The 18294-nt window shown below is 36.8% G+C and overlaps 1 protein-coding gene across 20 annotated transcripts in view; it reads left to right on the top strand.

Annotated features, from left to right (window-relative positions):
- RPS6KA3 (ribosomal protein S6 kinase A3) overlaps positions 1 to 18294 on the top strand; it is a 1133953-nt gene that overhangs the window by 1053875 nt on the left and 61784 nt on the right. For 18 of the 20 annotated variants that reach the window (XM_072744446.1, XM_072744445.1, XM_072744444.1 and 15 more), the window contains one exon: positions 2988 to 3044. In XM_072744446.1, coding sequence (XP_072600547.1) covers positions 3003 to 3044 — 42 coding nt within the window. In that variant the 5' untranslated portion in view covers positions 2988 to 3002. Of the gene's footprint in view, positions 1 to 1993; positions 2037 to 2298; positions 2320 to 2987; positions 3045 to 18294 lie in introns of those variants that run through there. The other 2 variants (XM_072744453.1, XM_025997462.2) reach the window with 2 other exon arrangements.

Genomic DNA, 18294 nt, shown 5'->3' with positions numbered 1-18294 from the left:
AAGAACAGACTCAGGATGGTTTACGGTCATAAGTGTAGATTTACTTCCTGCGATTTTGCAGAGTACAGGCAAGTTAATCATCATATATTAGCAATCCTATTAAAGGGTATTTGTAGCTGAAGAAAATTACTATATAATGAAGAATTTTATCTAGATTGCCTGGAGAGATAGTACATTCTTGTCCTGATAGTGTTCAAATCTAGGTGAGAATGGCAAAGAAAGAATTGAAGCATATGATGTTTATTTGGAACAAAAGACTTTCAAGATCCTTTACTTACTATCTCACTTTTGAGTCTAACACTAACCCTTTGAGTAGACAGGCAAATATCCCCATTTTGAACAGATAAGATAATAGGCTGAGACAGTCTGAATTGCCCAGAATAATAAAGCTCCTAGGACACTATTCCATGTTTAGTGCTATTTCTACTATACCAGTTAGCCTTAAAAGTAAGTTATAAGTAAGGGATTCTTACTTTGTATACACTGAAAATTGCAAGGAGCAGATGGTTCTCAAATTTTATTCCCATGGAAAATGTAATTGTAGCTCAGTTAGATCAAGGGTTCTAAAAGTCAGGTAATGGGGAGCTATTCAGCAGATCTGTGTTATAGAAAGAGAACTCTGCATACAATTAATGAGAAAATCTAGTTTGCACTACTAAATAAATGATGGTACCATTCCCTAAAATAGCAAATGTAGGAGAAGTAGCAAATTGGTGAGCCATAAAGGGGGTGACTGAATTTTGGATGTAGTTAAAATGGCTACCATTGAGTGTTTATTAAGTGCCAGGCACTGTGCTTAGAGTTTTATATCATTTATCTTAGTCTTTACAAGGACTTCCTGAAGATGAGACATTTTGATCTCTACTTTTCATATGAAAAAACTACAACTTAGTTTAAGTAACTTGTCTAAGGCTTCATAATTAGTGTAAGAGCAGAAATTTGAGTCTAGGTGTCTGGCTCCCAAACCAGTGTTCTTAAGAGCTAGTTTAAGGTTTGTCTGTGATATTTGGATAAAAATGATCAGTATTCAGTTGAATAAATGATTGTGGCTTTTGGGAGAAAGATGTCTCCTGGAGTTGAGTACTTATCATAGAAGTGGACAATACTATAGCCTCTGAAAGTGTCTTAGGATAATAAAGGTTGTTTATACCGGCCTCCCTTTTTGTACATTTTAGCACCATTTCTGTGCTTTATAAGATTGTATAGGCATTCCCTAACCTAGGAACATACTCTATGAATGTTTGAAAATGAAGGGTACTCTTTTTATGAGTCAGTAGACCCATGAGATCCTCTAGGATGGATCTCTAGGTTGGGGACCATGTATTATTATCCATTCATCCACAGCTTCACACCTAGAACATAGCATGAATGAAATGAAATGGGAGGATGAATGGATGGATAAATAGGGATTTGGAGGGTAGAGAGCGTTCAAATTCAGAGCATCTGCCTCATGTGGGATGTAGGGTAATGGGTGGGCTGCCTTTTATTTCCCAGTTGATAATGCTCCAAAGATGGCTAGCTTAAATCCTTCTACATTTGTTGAATTGACAAGTGGTCAAGGGCATTTACTCCTTTTTCCATTGAAGTAACTAGAGAAGCCCCTGTGTTCCTGACTTCTGGTTTTGTTTTGTTTTGTTATTAATTACACAAATAATACATATTCATTGTAGACACATTAGAAAATTCAAGTATGCAAAAACAAACATTTTAAATTGTCTAAAATTCTTCCACCCCAAAATAGCCACTGTTAACATTTTGGTGTATATCCTTCCAGAGTTTTTCCCATACAAATATATACATTGAAACATGTATATATTTATTTAAAATGGGATCATTACAATCCATATTTTTTTGTAAACTGCTTTTTCACTTATTACATGTGACTGTCTTTCCATGTCAATAAATTTACATCTTTATTATCATTTTAATGACTGTATAGTATTCCATTATATGGATGTACCATCATATATTTAACTAGTTCTCTATTGTTAAGAATTTAGGTTTCCAATTTGGAGTTCTTTTTGGAAAAAGTTATGGTGAGCATTCTTGTATGTACATCTTTGCACACTTGTTTTAATACAGACTTAGATTACCTTCCTGGAAGGTTGTGCTGATTTATACTTTCTTCAGCAATATACTCTAAGTGCTCTTTTCCTCATACTCGTATTAGTGCTGGGTGTTATTTTTTTCTGTAAACATTACCAGTTTGAAAGGCAAAGGTATCTTTTGGTTAAATATGTTTATTTGATTAGTACTAAGGCTGAACTCTTTTTTCCCTTATTGCTCATTTCTGTTGAGGTTCATCATTTTTTCTTACAGGTTTGTAAAACAAAGTTATTTATGTATTCAGGATGCCAACCCTTTGTCATATGTTGCTTTTTTGTAATCAATTTGTCTTTAATCTTTTTTGTGTCTGGCAGATGACATTTTAAACTTTTATCGATTCAAATGTCATTTTTTTCCTTTATGATTTCTACCCTCCTTACCCCATAAGTATTATTTACTTGTATTTTCTTCTAATACCTGTATAATTTTATTTTTGACATTTAAATGTTTAATGCATCTAGAATCAATTTTGATATGGACATCTAGCTTACTTTTCCCCTGAAATAATCAGTTGACCTGATTAATTAATCAATGGAGTTGGAATATAGAATGGTTTTGCCAAAGAAATTATTGTAAATGATGTTTGGTGAGGTTTAAATGACACCATTTGTAATGCGTTTAACTTAAAATAATCTCAAGGGCTTACCTGGAAAGGTAATCATCATTTATTATATTATTTCCATGAAAAATGTTTTTATAGTTAACTTTTAAAGCACAACCTGTTGCATTTTGGCAACTACATACTTATATGGTGATTTGGTACTTCATTAGAACCCTGTAGGGGTGATAATATTCCTATATGATTTTGTTTTGTCTGCCTTCATTTAACTTTAACTGATGTGAGTTCCGTGTTGGTAACTTTCAACTTGTGCTTTTCACAGAATGGACAGCAAATTATGGATGAACCTATGGGAGAGGAGGAGATTAATCCACAAACTGTAAGTAAAATATTGTATAATAAGGGATATAGATAAATCAAATGCCATAAAATTGAAGGATTCTTATTTTTAAACTGAGCAAAGTAATGATCTTATAGTATTAGAAATTTGATGATGCTTTCACATTAATTTTACCAAAATACAGTCTTGAATATGCCAGTACCATTTTTAAAAACTGATTGGTAAGGGATCCCTGGGTGGCACAGCGGTTTGGCGCCTGCCTTTGGCCCAGGGTGCGATCCTGGAGACTCGGGATCGAATCCCACGTCGGGCTCCCGGTGCATGGAGCCTGCTTCTCCCTCTGCCTGTGTCTCTGCCTTTCTCTCTCTCTCACTGTGTGCCTATCATAAATAAATAAAATAAAATTAAAAAAAAAACTGATTGGTAAGACTGATTTTAAGAGAATGACAAAACAAATTGCTTTATATTGTTGGAAGTTTTTCATTAGTACCTTAAAACTTATTTTTTTTAAATCAAACCATAGATTTATTAAAGACAAAAATATAAAGGTAATACTTTATAGAAGCATTTAACATAGAAGATAGAACATTCACCATTTCCTCATCTTGTTTTTTTATTCACTTCAAGACTCCAGCACCTAGACCAGTGACTGGCACATAATAGACACTCATTAAGAATGAATTTAAAAATGTTCCTACCTTTAAGATATCCATTGTTTGCAGCGCAGTTAGTATCTTCTTTTTATTCCATACACAAGACAGTTATTACTGATATTTATAATATATATATTCTCAAACTTGTTCTTTTCACTTAATAAGTCTTGAACATCTTTATATGACAGTACATGTAGATCTGCTTTTTTAAATTGTTGCATGATATTCTATTTTTTTGAGATTTTATTTATTTATTCCAGAGAGAGAGAGAGAGAGAGAGAGCGAGCAGAGGGAGAAGCAGAGGGAGAGGGATAAGCAAACTCTACGCTGAGCACAGAGCCTGACATGGGGCTCAATCTCATGACCCTGAGGTCATGACTTGAGGCGAAACCAAGAATTGGACACTTAACCGACTGAGCCACCCAAGCACCCCTGATGCATGATACTCTATTTTATGCATGTCCTATACTTAATGGAATTTTCCCCTATTTATTTTTGTGAACTTGTGTTTCAGTAGGATATAGTCTTAGAGAGGATGCTAGAACAAAAGGTATGAATATTTAAATCTCAATAGGCATAGGAGCCCCTGGCTGGTTCAGTCGGAAGGCGTACAACTCTTCGTCTTGAGATCATGAGTTCAAGCTCCACACTGGGTGTAGAGATTACTTAAATAAATCATTTTTTAAAAAAATTTAAAAATCTCAATAGACATTGCCAAATTGCTGTCCAAACCAAAAACGTTACAAAAATATCACTATATGAGAGTACCTTTTCAACCATACCGTATTCAACACTAGATATTATTAGAAATTATTTTTCATTTGAGCCACTCTAAATAAATAATACTTTTTTATTTCAGTTTACGTCTCATTTGATTATTAATAAAGTTGAGTACCCATGTATTACTGGCCTTTGTGTTTTTGGTTGCTTATCTCCTTATGGTCAATGTGATCATATATATTCAGGGAATTAACTCCACATCGCTAATGTATCTTACAAATATATTCTCCTTATTTTTTTAACATTTGTTATGTTGTCTTTCACTGTAGGTATACAGAAGTTTTCATTTTTTTTAAGTTTTCATTTTTAAATGGTCAGATCTGGCTTCTAGGTTTTGTGTTTTAGTTATAAAATATCCTCTTATATTTTCATCAACCACCTCTATAGTTTTGTGTTTTACATTTAGGTCTGTGGTCTACTTGGAATTTTAATACCCATTATGACATAGAAATCTGACTTTTCTTTCCAAATAGCCTGTTGTCCTAATCTCTACTAACTGAACAAATAAAACCTATTCAACTTATTTGAAATCTCTTTTATCATATATAAAATTGCTATATATTCCTTCTTTCAGTTTCCTAGGGGGCTGCCCTAACAAAGTACCATAAGCTGGGTGGCTTAAAATAACAAATGTATTCTCTCACAGTCAGGAAGACACCAAAATCTATGTGTCAACAGAGCCATGCACTTTGAAGACTCTGGGAGATTATCTTTCCTTGCCTCTTCCAGCTTCTAGTGGCTGCCAGCAGTCCTTGGTGTTCCTTTACCACGTTATTCCAGTCTTTACCTCCATTGTCAACATGGCATTTTCTCTATATATCTCCATGTCCACAAATTTCCTTCTTCACATAAGGATACCAGTCATTGGATTAGGGCCCACCTTACTCCAGTATGACCTCATCTTAACATTATTGAATCTACAAAGACCCTGTGTTCAAAAAACACATCCACAGGTACTGGAATTAGAAATTGAACATACCCCTTTGGAAGACACAATTCAATCCAAGCATCCCTGAAAGTCTTCACCTCACATATATTTTCAACTACTATACTTTTATTATATATTTTCTATGTGTGGCAAGGCAAACCCTCCCACCATTTTATTTTTCAAAATTGTGGTCTTACACATTATCCAGATGAACTTTACAATCAACTTATCAAGTACTCCTAAAAAAGTTACAGGATTTTTATAAAAATTCCATTAAATTTGCTAATTAACATGAAGAAAATTATTTTAATAATATTGAGTCTTCACATCTCAAAAATATTTATTCTGATATTCTTTTATATCCTTTATCAAAAGTTTACGGTTTCTTTTTTTTTTTAAAGATTTTATCTATTTATTCATGAGAGACAGAGTGGGGAAGGGGGGGGTTGCAGAGACACAGGCAGAGGGAGAAGCAGGCTCCCTGTGGGGAGCCCGACATGGGACTCGATCCCGGGCCTCCAGGATCACATCCTGGGCTGAAGGCGGCGCTAAACCGCTGAGCCACCCGGGCTGCCCAAGTTTACGGTTTCTTACATATAGTTTTATACATTAATTTATTAAGATAATTCACAGATATTTTATAGTTTTTGTTACATTGCAGTGGGATTTCTTTTCTGCTGTTTTCCATCTGGTTTATTGCTAGTATATAAAAACGTTAAATGTTGGGGCCCCTGGGTGGCTCAGTTAAGCCTCTGCTTTTGACTCAGGTCATAATCCCCGGGTCCTTGGATCAAGCCCCACATTGGGCTCCCTGTTCAGCGAGGAGTCTGCTTCTCCCTCTCCCTCTGTCCCTCCCCCTGTTCATGTGCTCTTTCTTTCTCTCTCTCTCAAATAAAATCTTTTTAAAAATGTTAAATGTTTCTGTATTCTTGGGAAAGTTTTCGGAAATCAAATTGTCAGGAACATTTTGTCAGTTATGGAAGAGTGAGATCATTATACTCTTCTTAAAAACCTTTAGTAGTTTTGTGCTTCCTTCAAATGAAATCCAAACACTGCAATGTGACCTATCAGGCTCTGTATAATAAGATCTTTGTATACTTCTCTGGATCATCCTCAGTCATGCTCCTCTACCCTCTCCTGAAAGTGCAGTCACTCCAGTGTATCAGGCTTTCTTTTGCTCCTGGGCCTTCATAGGTGATAGTTCGTCTCTCAGAATTCTTTTCCCTTAGCACCCCTTCCACTTAACTCCCAGTCATCCCTCAGGTCTAAGTTTGATATCACTTCAACTGAGGCATCTTCCTGACACAACTACCAGTTTTATTTCAGCCCTCAGTTTTTCCTTTGTGCTGCCATAGCAGCCTCTGAGTACCCTAAATTGGAATATCACATTAGATTCCATTACTTACTTATTTATTCCCGACTAAACTGTGAGCTGCATGAGGCATTGACCATGTAGGACTTATTCCTTGTTTTCTATCAAATACACAGTACCCAGTAGGTGTTCAATAAGTGCTTGTTAATTAAATGAATGCGTAAATTAACTGTTGGCTAGCACAAGGGCCCACACATGGGACCTGTGCCTGAGGTTACCTTCACATTTAGTGTAGATTTCTGTTCTGCACATCTCAGGCCATTTGAGGCATTCTATTTCATTCATCTAGAGTATGTATTTACTAGCATTTAAGCAAATATGAAAACAAACAGTGAGTGTTAATATTTATTTTTTTTTTTTGTCACCAGTTACCTGTTTTTCTTTACATAACAATTTCTTTGGAAGGAAAACCTTCAAATTTTTTATTCTCTCTGTAGTCCAAAAACATTTTCCATTGTGACATTATATGGCTCATACTTTCCTTCAGAGTACTCATGGCATTAGTCACATTACATCTGGAAGAAAATTGTATTTTATAGCCAGGTTGAAAAGGTGCTAGACTGGGTTGTGATATCGAGCTCCATGCTGGGAGCTCTCCCACTCACTCTCCCTTTCGTCCCCCCACCCCCCCCACCCCCATGCTTACTCATGCGCTTGCATTTACATGCTCTCTTTGGGGGGTGGGTAGAAGAGATGCAGTGTGAGTGAAGTTGTTGAGCAGATCATTCCAGATTATAAGAATTAGGATTGAGTATAAAATAAAAGCCTAATATTTACTATTTCATTAATGGTATTAAATCGAAGAGATTGTCAAAATATATATTAGCCTTATACTTTTAAATTATATTTGCCTTTAATGTATAACAGTTTTCATTTTGTCAATTACTGTTAATTTAAATAGCAAAAGTTGAGATGTTGCATTAGTTATTATTTGATGCTTAACAAATTACCCCAGACTTGGTAGCTTAAAACAACATGCATTTCTTATCTCACGTTTTCTGTGAGTTATTAATCTGGGCACAGCTTAACTAGGTCCTTTGGTTCAGGGTCTTTCACAGACTGCAGTGAAGGAGTTGGCCAGGGCTAGGTTTTCATCTGAACCTCAACTGAAAAGGTTTCTTCCAAGCTCACAAGTTTGTTAGCCCAGATTCTTGGCCCATAAAAGTGTGAGATGCTAATTGTATATAGGGAGCTTGTCAACTGGTAAGCTTTCTTATAGGTTGATTGGCCCCTTTAAAAAAAAAAAAAAGATTTATTTATTCATGAGAGACCCAGAGAGAGAGAGAGGCAGAGACATAGGCAGAGGGAGAAGCAGGCTCCATGCAGGGAGCCCGATACGGGACTCAATCCTGGGACTCCAGATCACGCCCTGGGCCAAAGGCAGACACTCAACCACTGAGCCACCCAGGCATCCCCCTGATTGGCCCCTTTTTAATGGGAGTATGATGAATAGCCAGTTTTGACCACAACAAGATGGTAGGATGGATGGAGAATAACCTGGGTCCATTATTGACCTAATGATCTTGTGATACCTCTTCACCCTAATTTACTCTGTTACCTATGGACTGTTCCATGAGAGGAGAATAGGCACTTATCTTGTTTGAGCTACTGTATTTTAGGGTCTTTTTATTACAGCAGCCAAGTCTGAACTCTGACTATAGCGAAATCATTCATTAACTAAGTACTTCATGAATTTCTATTAGGTGCCAAAAACCCTGCTCTGTTGTTGGAGACACAAAAGCATAGGAGGGAAACTTGCAGTCTTTAAATGGTAAAATAAAGTTGTTTTTGTGTTCTCTTCTGGTAAATAATCACCCGAAACATCAAGGAGAATAAGAAACAGAAATGTGGTCTTTGAAATTAGAAGACTTCTGTAATTTGAACCACAACCATAAATATGAAAAGTAAATAAAATAGTCATAACAAGAGGAAGTTAAAGACCTACGTGCTTTTAGAGGGGTATAGCAGAAGGAAACATGCCTTATTTATTGCCCTCATGGCCCCAGAAGAGCTCAAGAATGAGGTCACCAGGTACCATGGAAAGTGGAGGAATGGCACAGGGCTGAAAACAGATTGGTTGAATGTCAGTATAAACAACTTCCACTCTCTCCTCTGTCCTATACCTGGAAGAGACCAAAAGTATTTTATAGAGAAAAATGAATCAGAATGGCTCCAGACTTGGGAAACCCCAGGTATAGTAGGAAATGGGGTGAAGCACTGGGCTAGAAACAGATCAAGTGAAAGCCTACTACTAAATGTTTTTTTGGTCCCCTTCCCTTACTCATTACACCAACCAGGACCGTATCTTTCAGGCAGGAAAGTCAAGCCTTCTTTCCTGAAGAAATTGAATGGTCCCTGAATAAAAGACCTTCAGAAACAGATTTAGGAGATCTTCAGTGTAAAGGCTGGCTATTTGGCCAATTAACCTACAAAAAAAGGATAAATTGACAAGCTCCAGAACACCTGGTTCACCTCTTAGTGTCTCACTCTTCTTTTTTTATTTTTATTTATTTATTTATTCATAGAGATGCAGAGAGAGAGAGAGAGAGGCAGAGACACAGGCAGAGGGAGAAGCAGGCTCCATGCAGAGAGCCTGATGTGGGACTCGATCCAGGGTCCCCAGGATCACGCCCTGGGCTGCAGGTGGCGCTAAACCGCTGCACCACTGGGGCTGCCCCAGTGTCTCACTCTTAAGTATGACTGAAAAGCCAAATGTCACTGGACATTTTGAGAAAGGCTTCCAAATGAAAGAATAAGCTCAGAGAGCCCGGGTGGCTCAGCGGTTTGGTGCCTGCCTTCAGCCCAGGGCGTGATCCTGGGGACCCGGGATCAAGTCCCACATTGGGCTCCCTGCATGGAGCCTGCTTCTCCCTCTGCCTGTGTCTCTGCCTCTCTTTCTCTTTGTGTCTCTCATGAATAAATAAATAAAATCTTTTTTAATTTATTTTTTATTGGTGTTCAATGTGTCAACATACAGAATAACACCCAGTGCTCATCCCGTCAAGTGCCCACCTCAGTGCCCGCCACCCAGTCACCCACACCCCCCACCCACCTCCCCTTCCACCACCCCTAGTTCGTTGCCCAGAGTTAGGAGTCTTTCATGTTCTGTCTCCCTTTCTGATATTTCCCACACATTTTTTCTCCTTTCCTCTTTATTCCCTTTCACTATTTTTTATATTCCCCAAATGAATGAGACCATAGAATGTTTGTCCTTCTCCGATTGACCTATTTCACTCAGCATAATACCCTCCAGTTCCATCCACGTCGAAGCAAATGGTGGGTATTTGTCGTTTCTAATGGCTGAGTAATATTCCATTGTATACATAAACCAGGAGCCTCGGTGTCCATCGAAAGATGAATGGATAAAGAAGATGTGGTTTATGTATAAATAAATAAAATCTTAAAAAAAGAATAAGCTCTTGAAGGAACAATGCAGTAAAAAGGAAAAACAAGTTAAATCTGAGTGTTAAAAGACAAAGTTGATATGCTAAATAAGAGTAGGATGCTATTGTTTCAATTAGGAAAAGAAATTCTTAGAATTAAAAATGGAATAGGAATGTTTTACATTTTAGTAGAAGATTTAGAAACTAATGTTAGGGAATCTCCCAAAAAATAGAGTAATAGAAAGAGATAGAAAATTAGAAAATAGAGAAAAAGAGGAGCATTCTAACATCTACTTAATAGAAATTCCAGAGAAAACAGGGAAATGGAAGAAATTAGGAAAGAAATATCATATTTGAATATCTCATTTAAATATCTGTGAAATTGAAATGTTTGTTAAAGTCAGTGGTGTGACACATTTTAATTGGCAGCATTTTTCTCCTATAATGGTACAGTGATAATTGTGCTCTTAGATAGATGGAGTACTAAATTACCCAACCCCCCACCAAATTTTCCCTAACATGAGACCTGTGAGTAGCTAGATTAAAATAGCCTAATGAAAGCCTGCTAATAAACAAACAGAAAACACCTACTCTCAAGAGGAATCATTATTGTGAATTATCAAACACCAGTGAGAGAAAACCCTAGAAGTGTTATTGGACTGACACCCCCCACACACACCAAATTTATATGTTGGAGCCTAATCCCCAATGTAATGGAGTTTAGAGGTGGGGCCTTTGGGGGGTAGTTAGGTCATGAGAGCAGATGCCTCATAAATGGGATTAGTGCCCTTATAAAAGAGACCCCAGAGAGCTCCCTTGCCCCTTCTGCTATGTGAAGACACAGCAAGAAGATGGCTGTCTATAAACCAGGAAACAGATTCTCACCAGACGCTGAATCTGCTGGCAATTTGGATTTGGACGAATTAACTTCTCTTATTTATCATAAGTGACTTAGTGTATGGTATTCTGTTCTAACAGCCCAAACAGGCTAAGACCAGCTTTTAGAGATTTTTGAAATAAAGGACTGTGTGTAAGAATAATATCAAACATTTCAACATTGAAAGTTAGAAGGCAAGGAACAATGCCTTTGAAGTGCTTAGTGAAAATGATTTTCAACCAAGATATTTTCAGACATATACCTATTTTTAGGAAGTTGCTGGAAAGTGGGCTCCACCGACACTAGATGGTTGTTAGAAAAAAGAAAAGACATGAGATTCAGGCAACAAAGGATCCAACATTTATAAGCACAATGAAGAAAGCTCCTTCCCGTTATGATGAATAAAGGGTGCTTCAGAAGACTAGTTCAATCAGTAGGCTTAGAGAGTACTCAGTCCAGATTGAAGCAGACAGATGATTCCAGGAAGGCTGTCTCCAGGGGGAAAAAAAATAGAAGTGATGAATTATCCAATAGGTTTGTGTACTGAAAATTCACTTAAGAGACAGAGTGAGAAGAGTTTGAGATAGGCATAAAGGAAGCAAATTTTAAAACAAACCAAACTTAAGAAGAAAACAGCTGTACACAAGAAATATAACTGGAGTATATTCCTTACCTTGGTAGTGAACAATGTTTATACAGTCATAATTATAAAAACTGATCATTCATTTAACCAAAATTTGTGATATGAGTGTTAAGTCATCTATAATAGGATGTCTGATGATAATATCTGAAATTGATGAGTCAAGAGAAAGTAGTATAAGATTATTCTTGTTCTTTTTTTAAGTTTTTATTTAAATTCCAGTTAGGTAACATACAGTGTAATATTAGTTTCAAGTATACTATAGCGATTCAGCACTTCATACATCATCTGGTGCTTATCAAGACAAGTGTGCTCCTTAATTTCCGTCATCATTCCCCCACCCACCCACCTCCTCTCTGGTAACCATTAGTTCCCTATAATTAAGAACAGTGGTTGGCCTCTTTTTCTCCTTTGCTCATTTTTGTTTCTTAAATTCCACATATGAGTGAAATCATATGGTATTTGTCTTTCTCTGATTTATTTCACTTAGTATAATACTTTCTAGCTCCATCCATGTCGTTGCAAATGGCAAGACTTCATTCTTTTTGATGGCTGAGTAATATTCCATTGTATATATGTACCACTTCTTTATCCATTTGTCAGTTGATGGACACTTGGGCTATTTCCATAATTTGGCTGTTGTAGATAATGCCACTATAAACATCAGGGTGCACGATTCCCTTTGAATTAGTGTTTTTTTATTCTTTGGCTAAATACCTAGTATGCGATTGCTGGATTGCAGGGTAGTTCTATTTTTTAACCTTTTGAGGAACCTCCGTACTGTTTTCCAGAGTGGCTGCACCAGTTTGCATTCCCACCAAGAGTGCAAGAGAGTTCTTGTTTCTGACATTCTTGCCAACACCTATTGTTTCTTGTGTTGTTGATTAGAGATAAATATCAGAGAGAGCAATGAAAATAGCTGAAAGGGTACCAGGAGCTCTAGGTACTGCTGCTTTTTGGTCATACAAGCCTTGCAGCACTATTTGTACATTTAACCATTGATAAAAATTTAAGGTAACTAGAATTTAAAATAAAACTAGTTATAGCTGGTATAATCAGGTAAAAATTCACAGAAGACATAAAGTTTTGGTATAGGTTTTTAAAAGTGAATGTCAGTATTTTGGTGAAGGCATTCTCATGGGCAAGTGATGTAAAAAAAAGCCAAAGGGGGAAAAATGTGAGAGGTACCTAAATTAGTTTGACTAAAATGATAATCATAAAGGAAAACCAAATTTCTTTTAAACATAAAATATCTACACTCAGATCTTGAGTTATGGAGCTGCCCCTGTGTTGTCTCTTGAACATGTGCTCTGGTTTCTGTTTGTGAAGAACCATTGCATTCTGGCTGGATTGTTTCCCTCCTTCACACCGCATCTTTTCTCTCTTCCCTTTGTTCTTTGACCTACAATCTGCCTTCTTATATCCTAGATCCACTTCTCTTCCATCTTCTGCAATTTTAATACTCTTTTCCTTCATTTGGCTTTTTAAAGGTTCAATACTTTCTTGTCTTTACGCACCTGAAGTAAAAACCTTTATTTTCTCCATGAATCTCATAAAATATAAGGACATTTATCCAGTTAAGTTGATTCATACCGGAATATAACAGATAGTTATCACCTTCCTCAGTTCCTCAGGGATGTTTGCATATTAATCAATATTTTTTATAATTTATTGAATTTCTCACCAATTAGTTTGTTCTAGCTGGTGTCATTTGTTCTCTCTCTCCTGATGAAGAGACTTGATTATTTTTAGTCTTTATTCTGGTAGAGTTAGGGAGAGACTACCTTCATAGCAGGAAATAGAGTGCCATATAGCACTTCAAGCCAAGATATCTTTCTGGACTCCAGAATTTCCCATCTTTTCTCGGCTGACTAGAGGACTGGCTAGCATAATCCATGCTGAAGAAATAGGGAGTCTTGACTGTTTAGGTCTCTGTAGTCATCCAGGAGCCATCATTAAAGCAATTTCTTGCTTAGTTGGGAAATAATTCTCTTAGTGGTTCTTGGAGTACTGGGCAAAGGTTCTTCTGAGGCTTCCAAATTAAAGGAGATAAATAAGTTCCTAGCACAAAGTAAGAACCCAATAAGTGTTCATTTTCCTGGCTTCTTCCTTCTAGAGTCTTTTTTTTAGATTTTATTTATTTATTCATGAGAGACATAGAAACTAAGGCAGAGACATAAGCAGAGGGAGAAACAGGCTCCCCATGGGGAGCCCGATGTGGGACTCAATCCTAGGACCCTGGGATCATGACCTGAACCAAAGACAGATGTTCAACCACTGAGTCACCCACGTGCCCCTTCCTTCCAGAGTCTGATCCTACTCTTTCAGACTACTCACCAGGGATAAAGTATGCCTCCTAGGAACTATGGTGGTATCCAGTAATTTTGTGGCTGACAATAGACGTGGCCTTAGACAAAATTGTGAAATGAGTTAATCTTCTCTTAATTTGGTCTTTTGACCCTTCTATTTCTCTTATTATTTACTTCTGGTGACCATGCATACATCAATTACTTATGACATCAACTTTATAAATATTATTATGACTACAGTCCTAAACACTGTATTTATCAACTCAGTCTTTGTAGCTCTCGTGTCATAGTCACATGCATGATTAGCAAGAATGAGAGAAAGCTTGTTAAAAGTAATAGTGATAAAAATGGCTTAAAAAGATAAAGTGAAGATAATTCATGCCAGGTTAAGGAACAGCACCTCTATGCAGGACACAGGCAGTAGTACACTGGCAGTGCCCCCCTTCTTTACAAATCCCTTGAAGTCATGATAGGCCTTTTAGGAGTAATTTCTTCAAATTTGCACACATTCCGTTACTCTAGCAATTGTTCATATAAGTAACCCTAAGGACTTAAACCTTCCATTTGAACATCCAAAGTGATACTCATAGCCATGAGTCCAGCACATTCTTGCACACCTCTTGCAGTCATCGTGGGCCAAACACAAAATAAACTATAGAAAGAGAAGCCCTAGCTTAGACAATAGACAGTGAAGAACCCACTCAACACAGGAAAGTACAATAGAGTGCTCATTGGCAGGGAACATTTGTAGAGTGGTACATTGACAACACTTACTGACTAATTGTGTAGAGTATTGTCTGTTCTAACTCTCATTGGCTGAGAGTGTATTTTAGCACTCAAGAGCATGGGAAAAATATACTCTAGTACATATAAGTATATACCACTTAGGAAAATATTTCTTAGATAAATAGCATTATAATTAGCATTGCATGGTGGCATTAAATGGAGTATGTGTATAATTGGCAAATTTTCCAAGCATGTAAAGTTTCCCTTTGCTACATTTTTGGCTCTCTTTCAGCGCTGTTTTTTCACTTCCTAGTGTCCCTTTTGTCCACCCCTAAAGAGCTTTTAAGCAAATACAACCTTCCCCTTTTTTTTCATGGGTTGCCTTCCTCATATGTTGCCTCTGATCCAAAATTGCTTCTCCTCTCCTGCAGTCTACACATTTGAGTGATTTAATCATAATTGGAAAGAAAGCAAACTGATTCGATTAAGTTCTGTTCAAGTATGAGTGGTTTGAGTCTATCTAAACTACTGTCATGATTTTGAAAGTTTATTAATAAATGAGAATTCAAATAAAGGAACTAAGGATTTGGTGAAAGAAGCTAGAAAAAGAATTACAAAGTAAACTTCTAGGGAGCCAGAAGAAGGAATTAAATACAAATTCCAAAATCAGTGAATGACAAAATAGGAGGTGTGGCGGGGGGGAAGCAAATACACAACATTCAGAAAGCAAAACATGCTATGATCACAGATAGGAAAAAGTTTAAAACATCTTGACAACAGAAATATTTATAGATGAAATGATACAATGTCTGGGATTTATTTCAAAATAATTATGGGGGAAATGAGTGTATGAAGCAAGATTGGCTGTGAGTTGGTAATTGTTAAAGGTAAATACTAGGTACATGAGGATTTGTTATAGGAGTCTACTTTAGATATGCTTGACATGTTCCTTAAGTTTAATTTTAAAAACAGAGAATACTAAATGTAACTGTATACTAATATAAAAGTCTTGATGAGGGATGCCTGGGTGGCTCAGTAGTTGAGCATCTGCCTTCAGCTCCGGATGTGATCCCAGGGTGCTGGGAATGAGGCCCGCATCAGGCTCCTCACAGCAAGCCTGCTTCTCCCTCTTCCTACATCTCTGCCTCTCTTTCGGTGTCTCTCATGAAAAAAATAAATAAAATCTTCAAAAAAAAGTCTTGCTGAAATGTGGTTTTCTAGAAAAATCTAAATGTTATCATTTAGAAAGGGATAGAAAAACAGAATATGTCAATAGCAGGAGAGAAATTTAAAATGCTAAACTCTCCACCTCCCAATTATGGTGCCAGGCCCCTATGATTTCATGGAGAAATCTTTGAAACTTTCAAGAAATAGATCATTCCTGTAGTCTTTAAATTGTCCTAAAGCATAGGAAAAAATTTACATTGCCTTCTAGTTTGTTTTATAAAGCTAGCAAAGCCCTGAAAATGAAAGCTAACATATAGAATGAAACTCTGCCAATTTGGCTTATGAATATAGATGTAAAACTCCTTTTAAAAATTTACAAATCGGGCAGCCCGGGTGGCTCAGCAGTTTGGCGCTGCCTTCAGCCCAGGGCCTGATTCTGGGGACCCGGGATCGAGTCCCATATCGGGCTCCCTGTGTGGAGCCTGCTTCTCCCTCTGCCTGTGTCTTTGCCTCTCTCTCACTCTGTGTCTCTCATGAATAAATAAATAAAATCTTTAAAAATAAAATTTACAAATCAAATACATATATTAAAACAGTGGATTTTTCCCAGAAATACAAACATGTCAGGACATCTGTTGATCTACATTATCAAATTGTTGGGTCAAAGGAGATATACTAAGTGACTATTAATGGATAATAAGACGTGTTATAAAATTGACTATTCATTCCTCTAGTCTGACCTTAATATGATAAAATAATGTCTACAACCAAGTACTGACTTCATATCTGAATGATATAGTGAGTATATTCCCAAGTCATGATCAAGTGGTGTTTATTAGTGCTTGCTTTATGGTTCAGAGACTGAGAAATTTGGATTTTGTTCTGTGGCAGGAACCATTGAAGAATTTGAGGTGGAGGTATGACCCAGTCTGATTTCTGTTTTAAGATTATTCTGGCTGTATACTAGGCCTCAACCATTCCTTTTTCCACTGCAGTAGCAGAGTTGACAGAGCCCATATGGCCTGTAAAGCCAAAAACACTTACTGTCTGGCCCTTTACAGAAAAAAGTGATAATATGTATAGTAATATTCAAGTGTGTATATGTGTGTATACAGAAAAAGACTGGAAAGCAAAGCACCCAGAATAGTGATTTTTAAAAAATTTTTCTCCTTGTTTATTCAAGTTTTCTGTAATAGACATGTATACTTTTAATAATAAAGTTTACTTTTTAAAAAATTTTATTTATTCATGAGAGAAACAGAGAGAGAGGCAGAGACACAGGCAGAGGGAGAAGCAGGCTCCATGCAGGGAGCCCGACGTGGGACTTGATCCCAGGTCTCCAGGATCACGCCCTGGGCTGAATGCAGTGCCAAACCGCTGAGCCACCCGGGCTGCCCCTAAAGTTTACTTTTTAAACAATAAGATAAACATTAAAACCAGTAAGAGACAAGAATAAAGAAAAGTTAGCTGAAATTTTAATAAGATAAATTTAAAGAAAGTCAAAAGAAGCAGGAAAAATATAAACAATAATATCTAGTTTCATGCACACAGCCACACAAATATTATCTGTTTCAGATTTTGGCATGTGATACTTCTTACTAAGGCAGCCATTATTTGAATTCCTACTATATGCTCTTTACTATGGGGATGCAAAGATAAGTATGGTGTCTGTTCTGAAGATAAATCTGGTAGGGGCAGAGGCATGTGCTTTAACTGTATCAGTGCCATAAGCAATGTACCAGAGGGCCTTAAGCACATTCATTTTTGGTTAGGAGATAGTTTGCACCCATATAAAGCTGTTGCTCAGTGATGAGTTGTAATATGATTATAAGGGATTCCAATCATGTGAACTAGTCTTTTAACTTTGTTTATGGTGCCTTTTCATGTAGAGAAGTTTTTGAATTTTATAATAAAATCTATACTGTTATTTTCCTTTATGGCTTCTGCATTTCCCAGACAAGTAGCCAAATGTCCTAACATCTCCATCAGATGTAAAGTGTCACATTTATTCTTTTATTCCTTTCTTTCGCTCTGTTTATCTTTTACACAGTTGGTACCACACTGCTTTCATTAAGGTATCATTTCAACTCAGAGAGACTTATTTTGGATTTTGGTATCTGAAATATCGCACCATTTTCTTAGTGCTAATATTAAAAAAAACAGCACACAACAAAATGTGACTGTTAACCTGAGCATCAGTAGTCATTAAAGCCAATTTAGACTAACCCCTTAAATTCAAAGGTTATTTGGTGGCTTCTTAAGTATTACTTCAATAAAGTTGATAAGTGCTGTATATAGAGACACTCCTATTTTGTTTTGTATGTCTTAATCAGTTGCACAGTAGCCATGCTGTTTGCTGCTTCTTGACATTCTTAAAAGGCATCTCATGTTCAGACTGCAGTTTTATATTAGGTGGTTGCCCTAACCATGCTGCCCTTTTGAGCATTTGTAAGG

The sequence above is a fragment of the Vulpes vulpes genome, chromosome X (genome assembly GCF_048418805.1).
Source record: "Vulpes vulpes isolate BD-2025 chromosome X, VulVul3, whole genome shotgun sequence".
Lineage (NCBI taxonomy): Eukaryota > Metazoa > Chordata > Mammalia > Carnivora > Canidae > Vulpes > Vulpes vulpes.
This window is presented reverse-complemented; position numbering and strand designations above follow the sequence as displayed.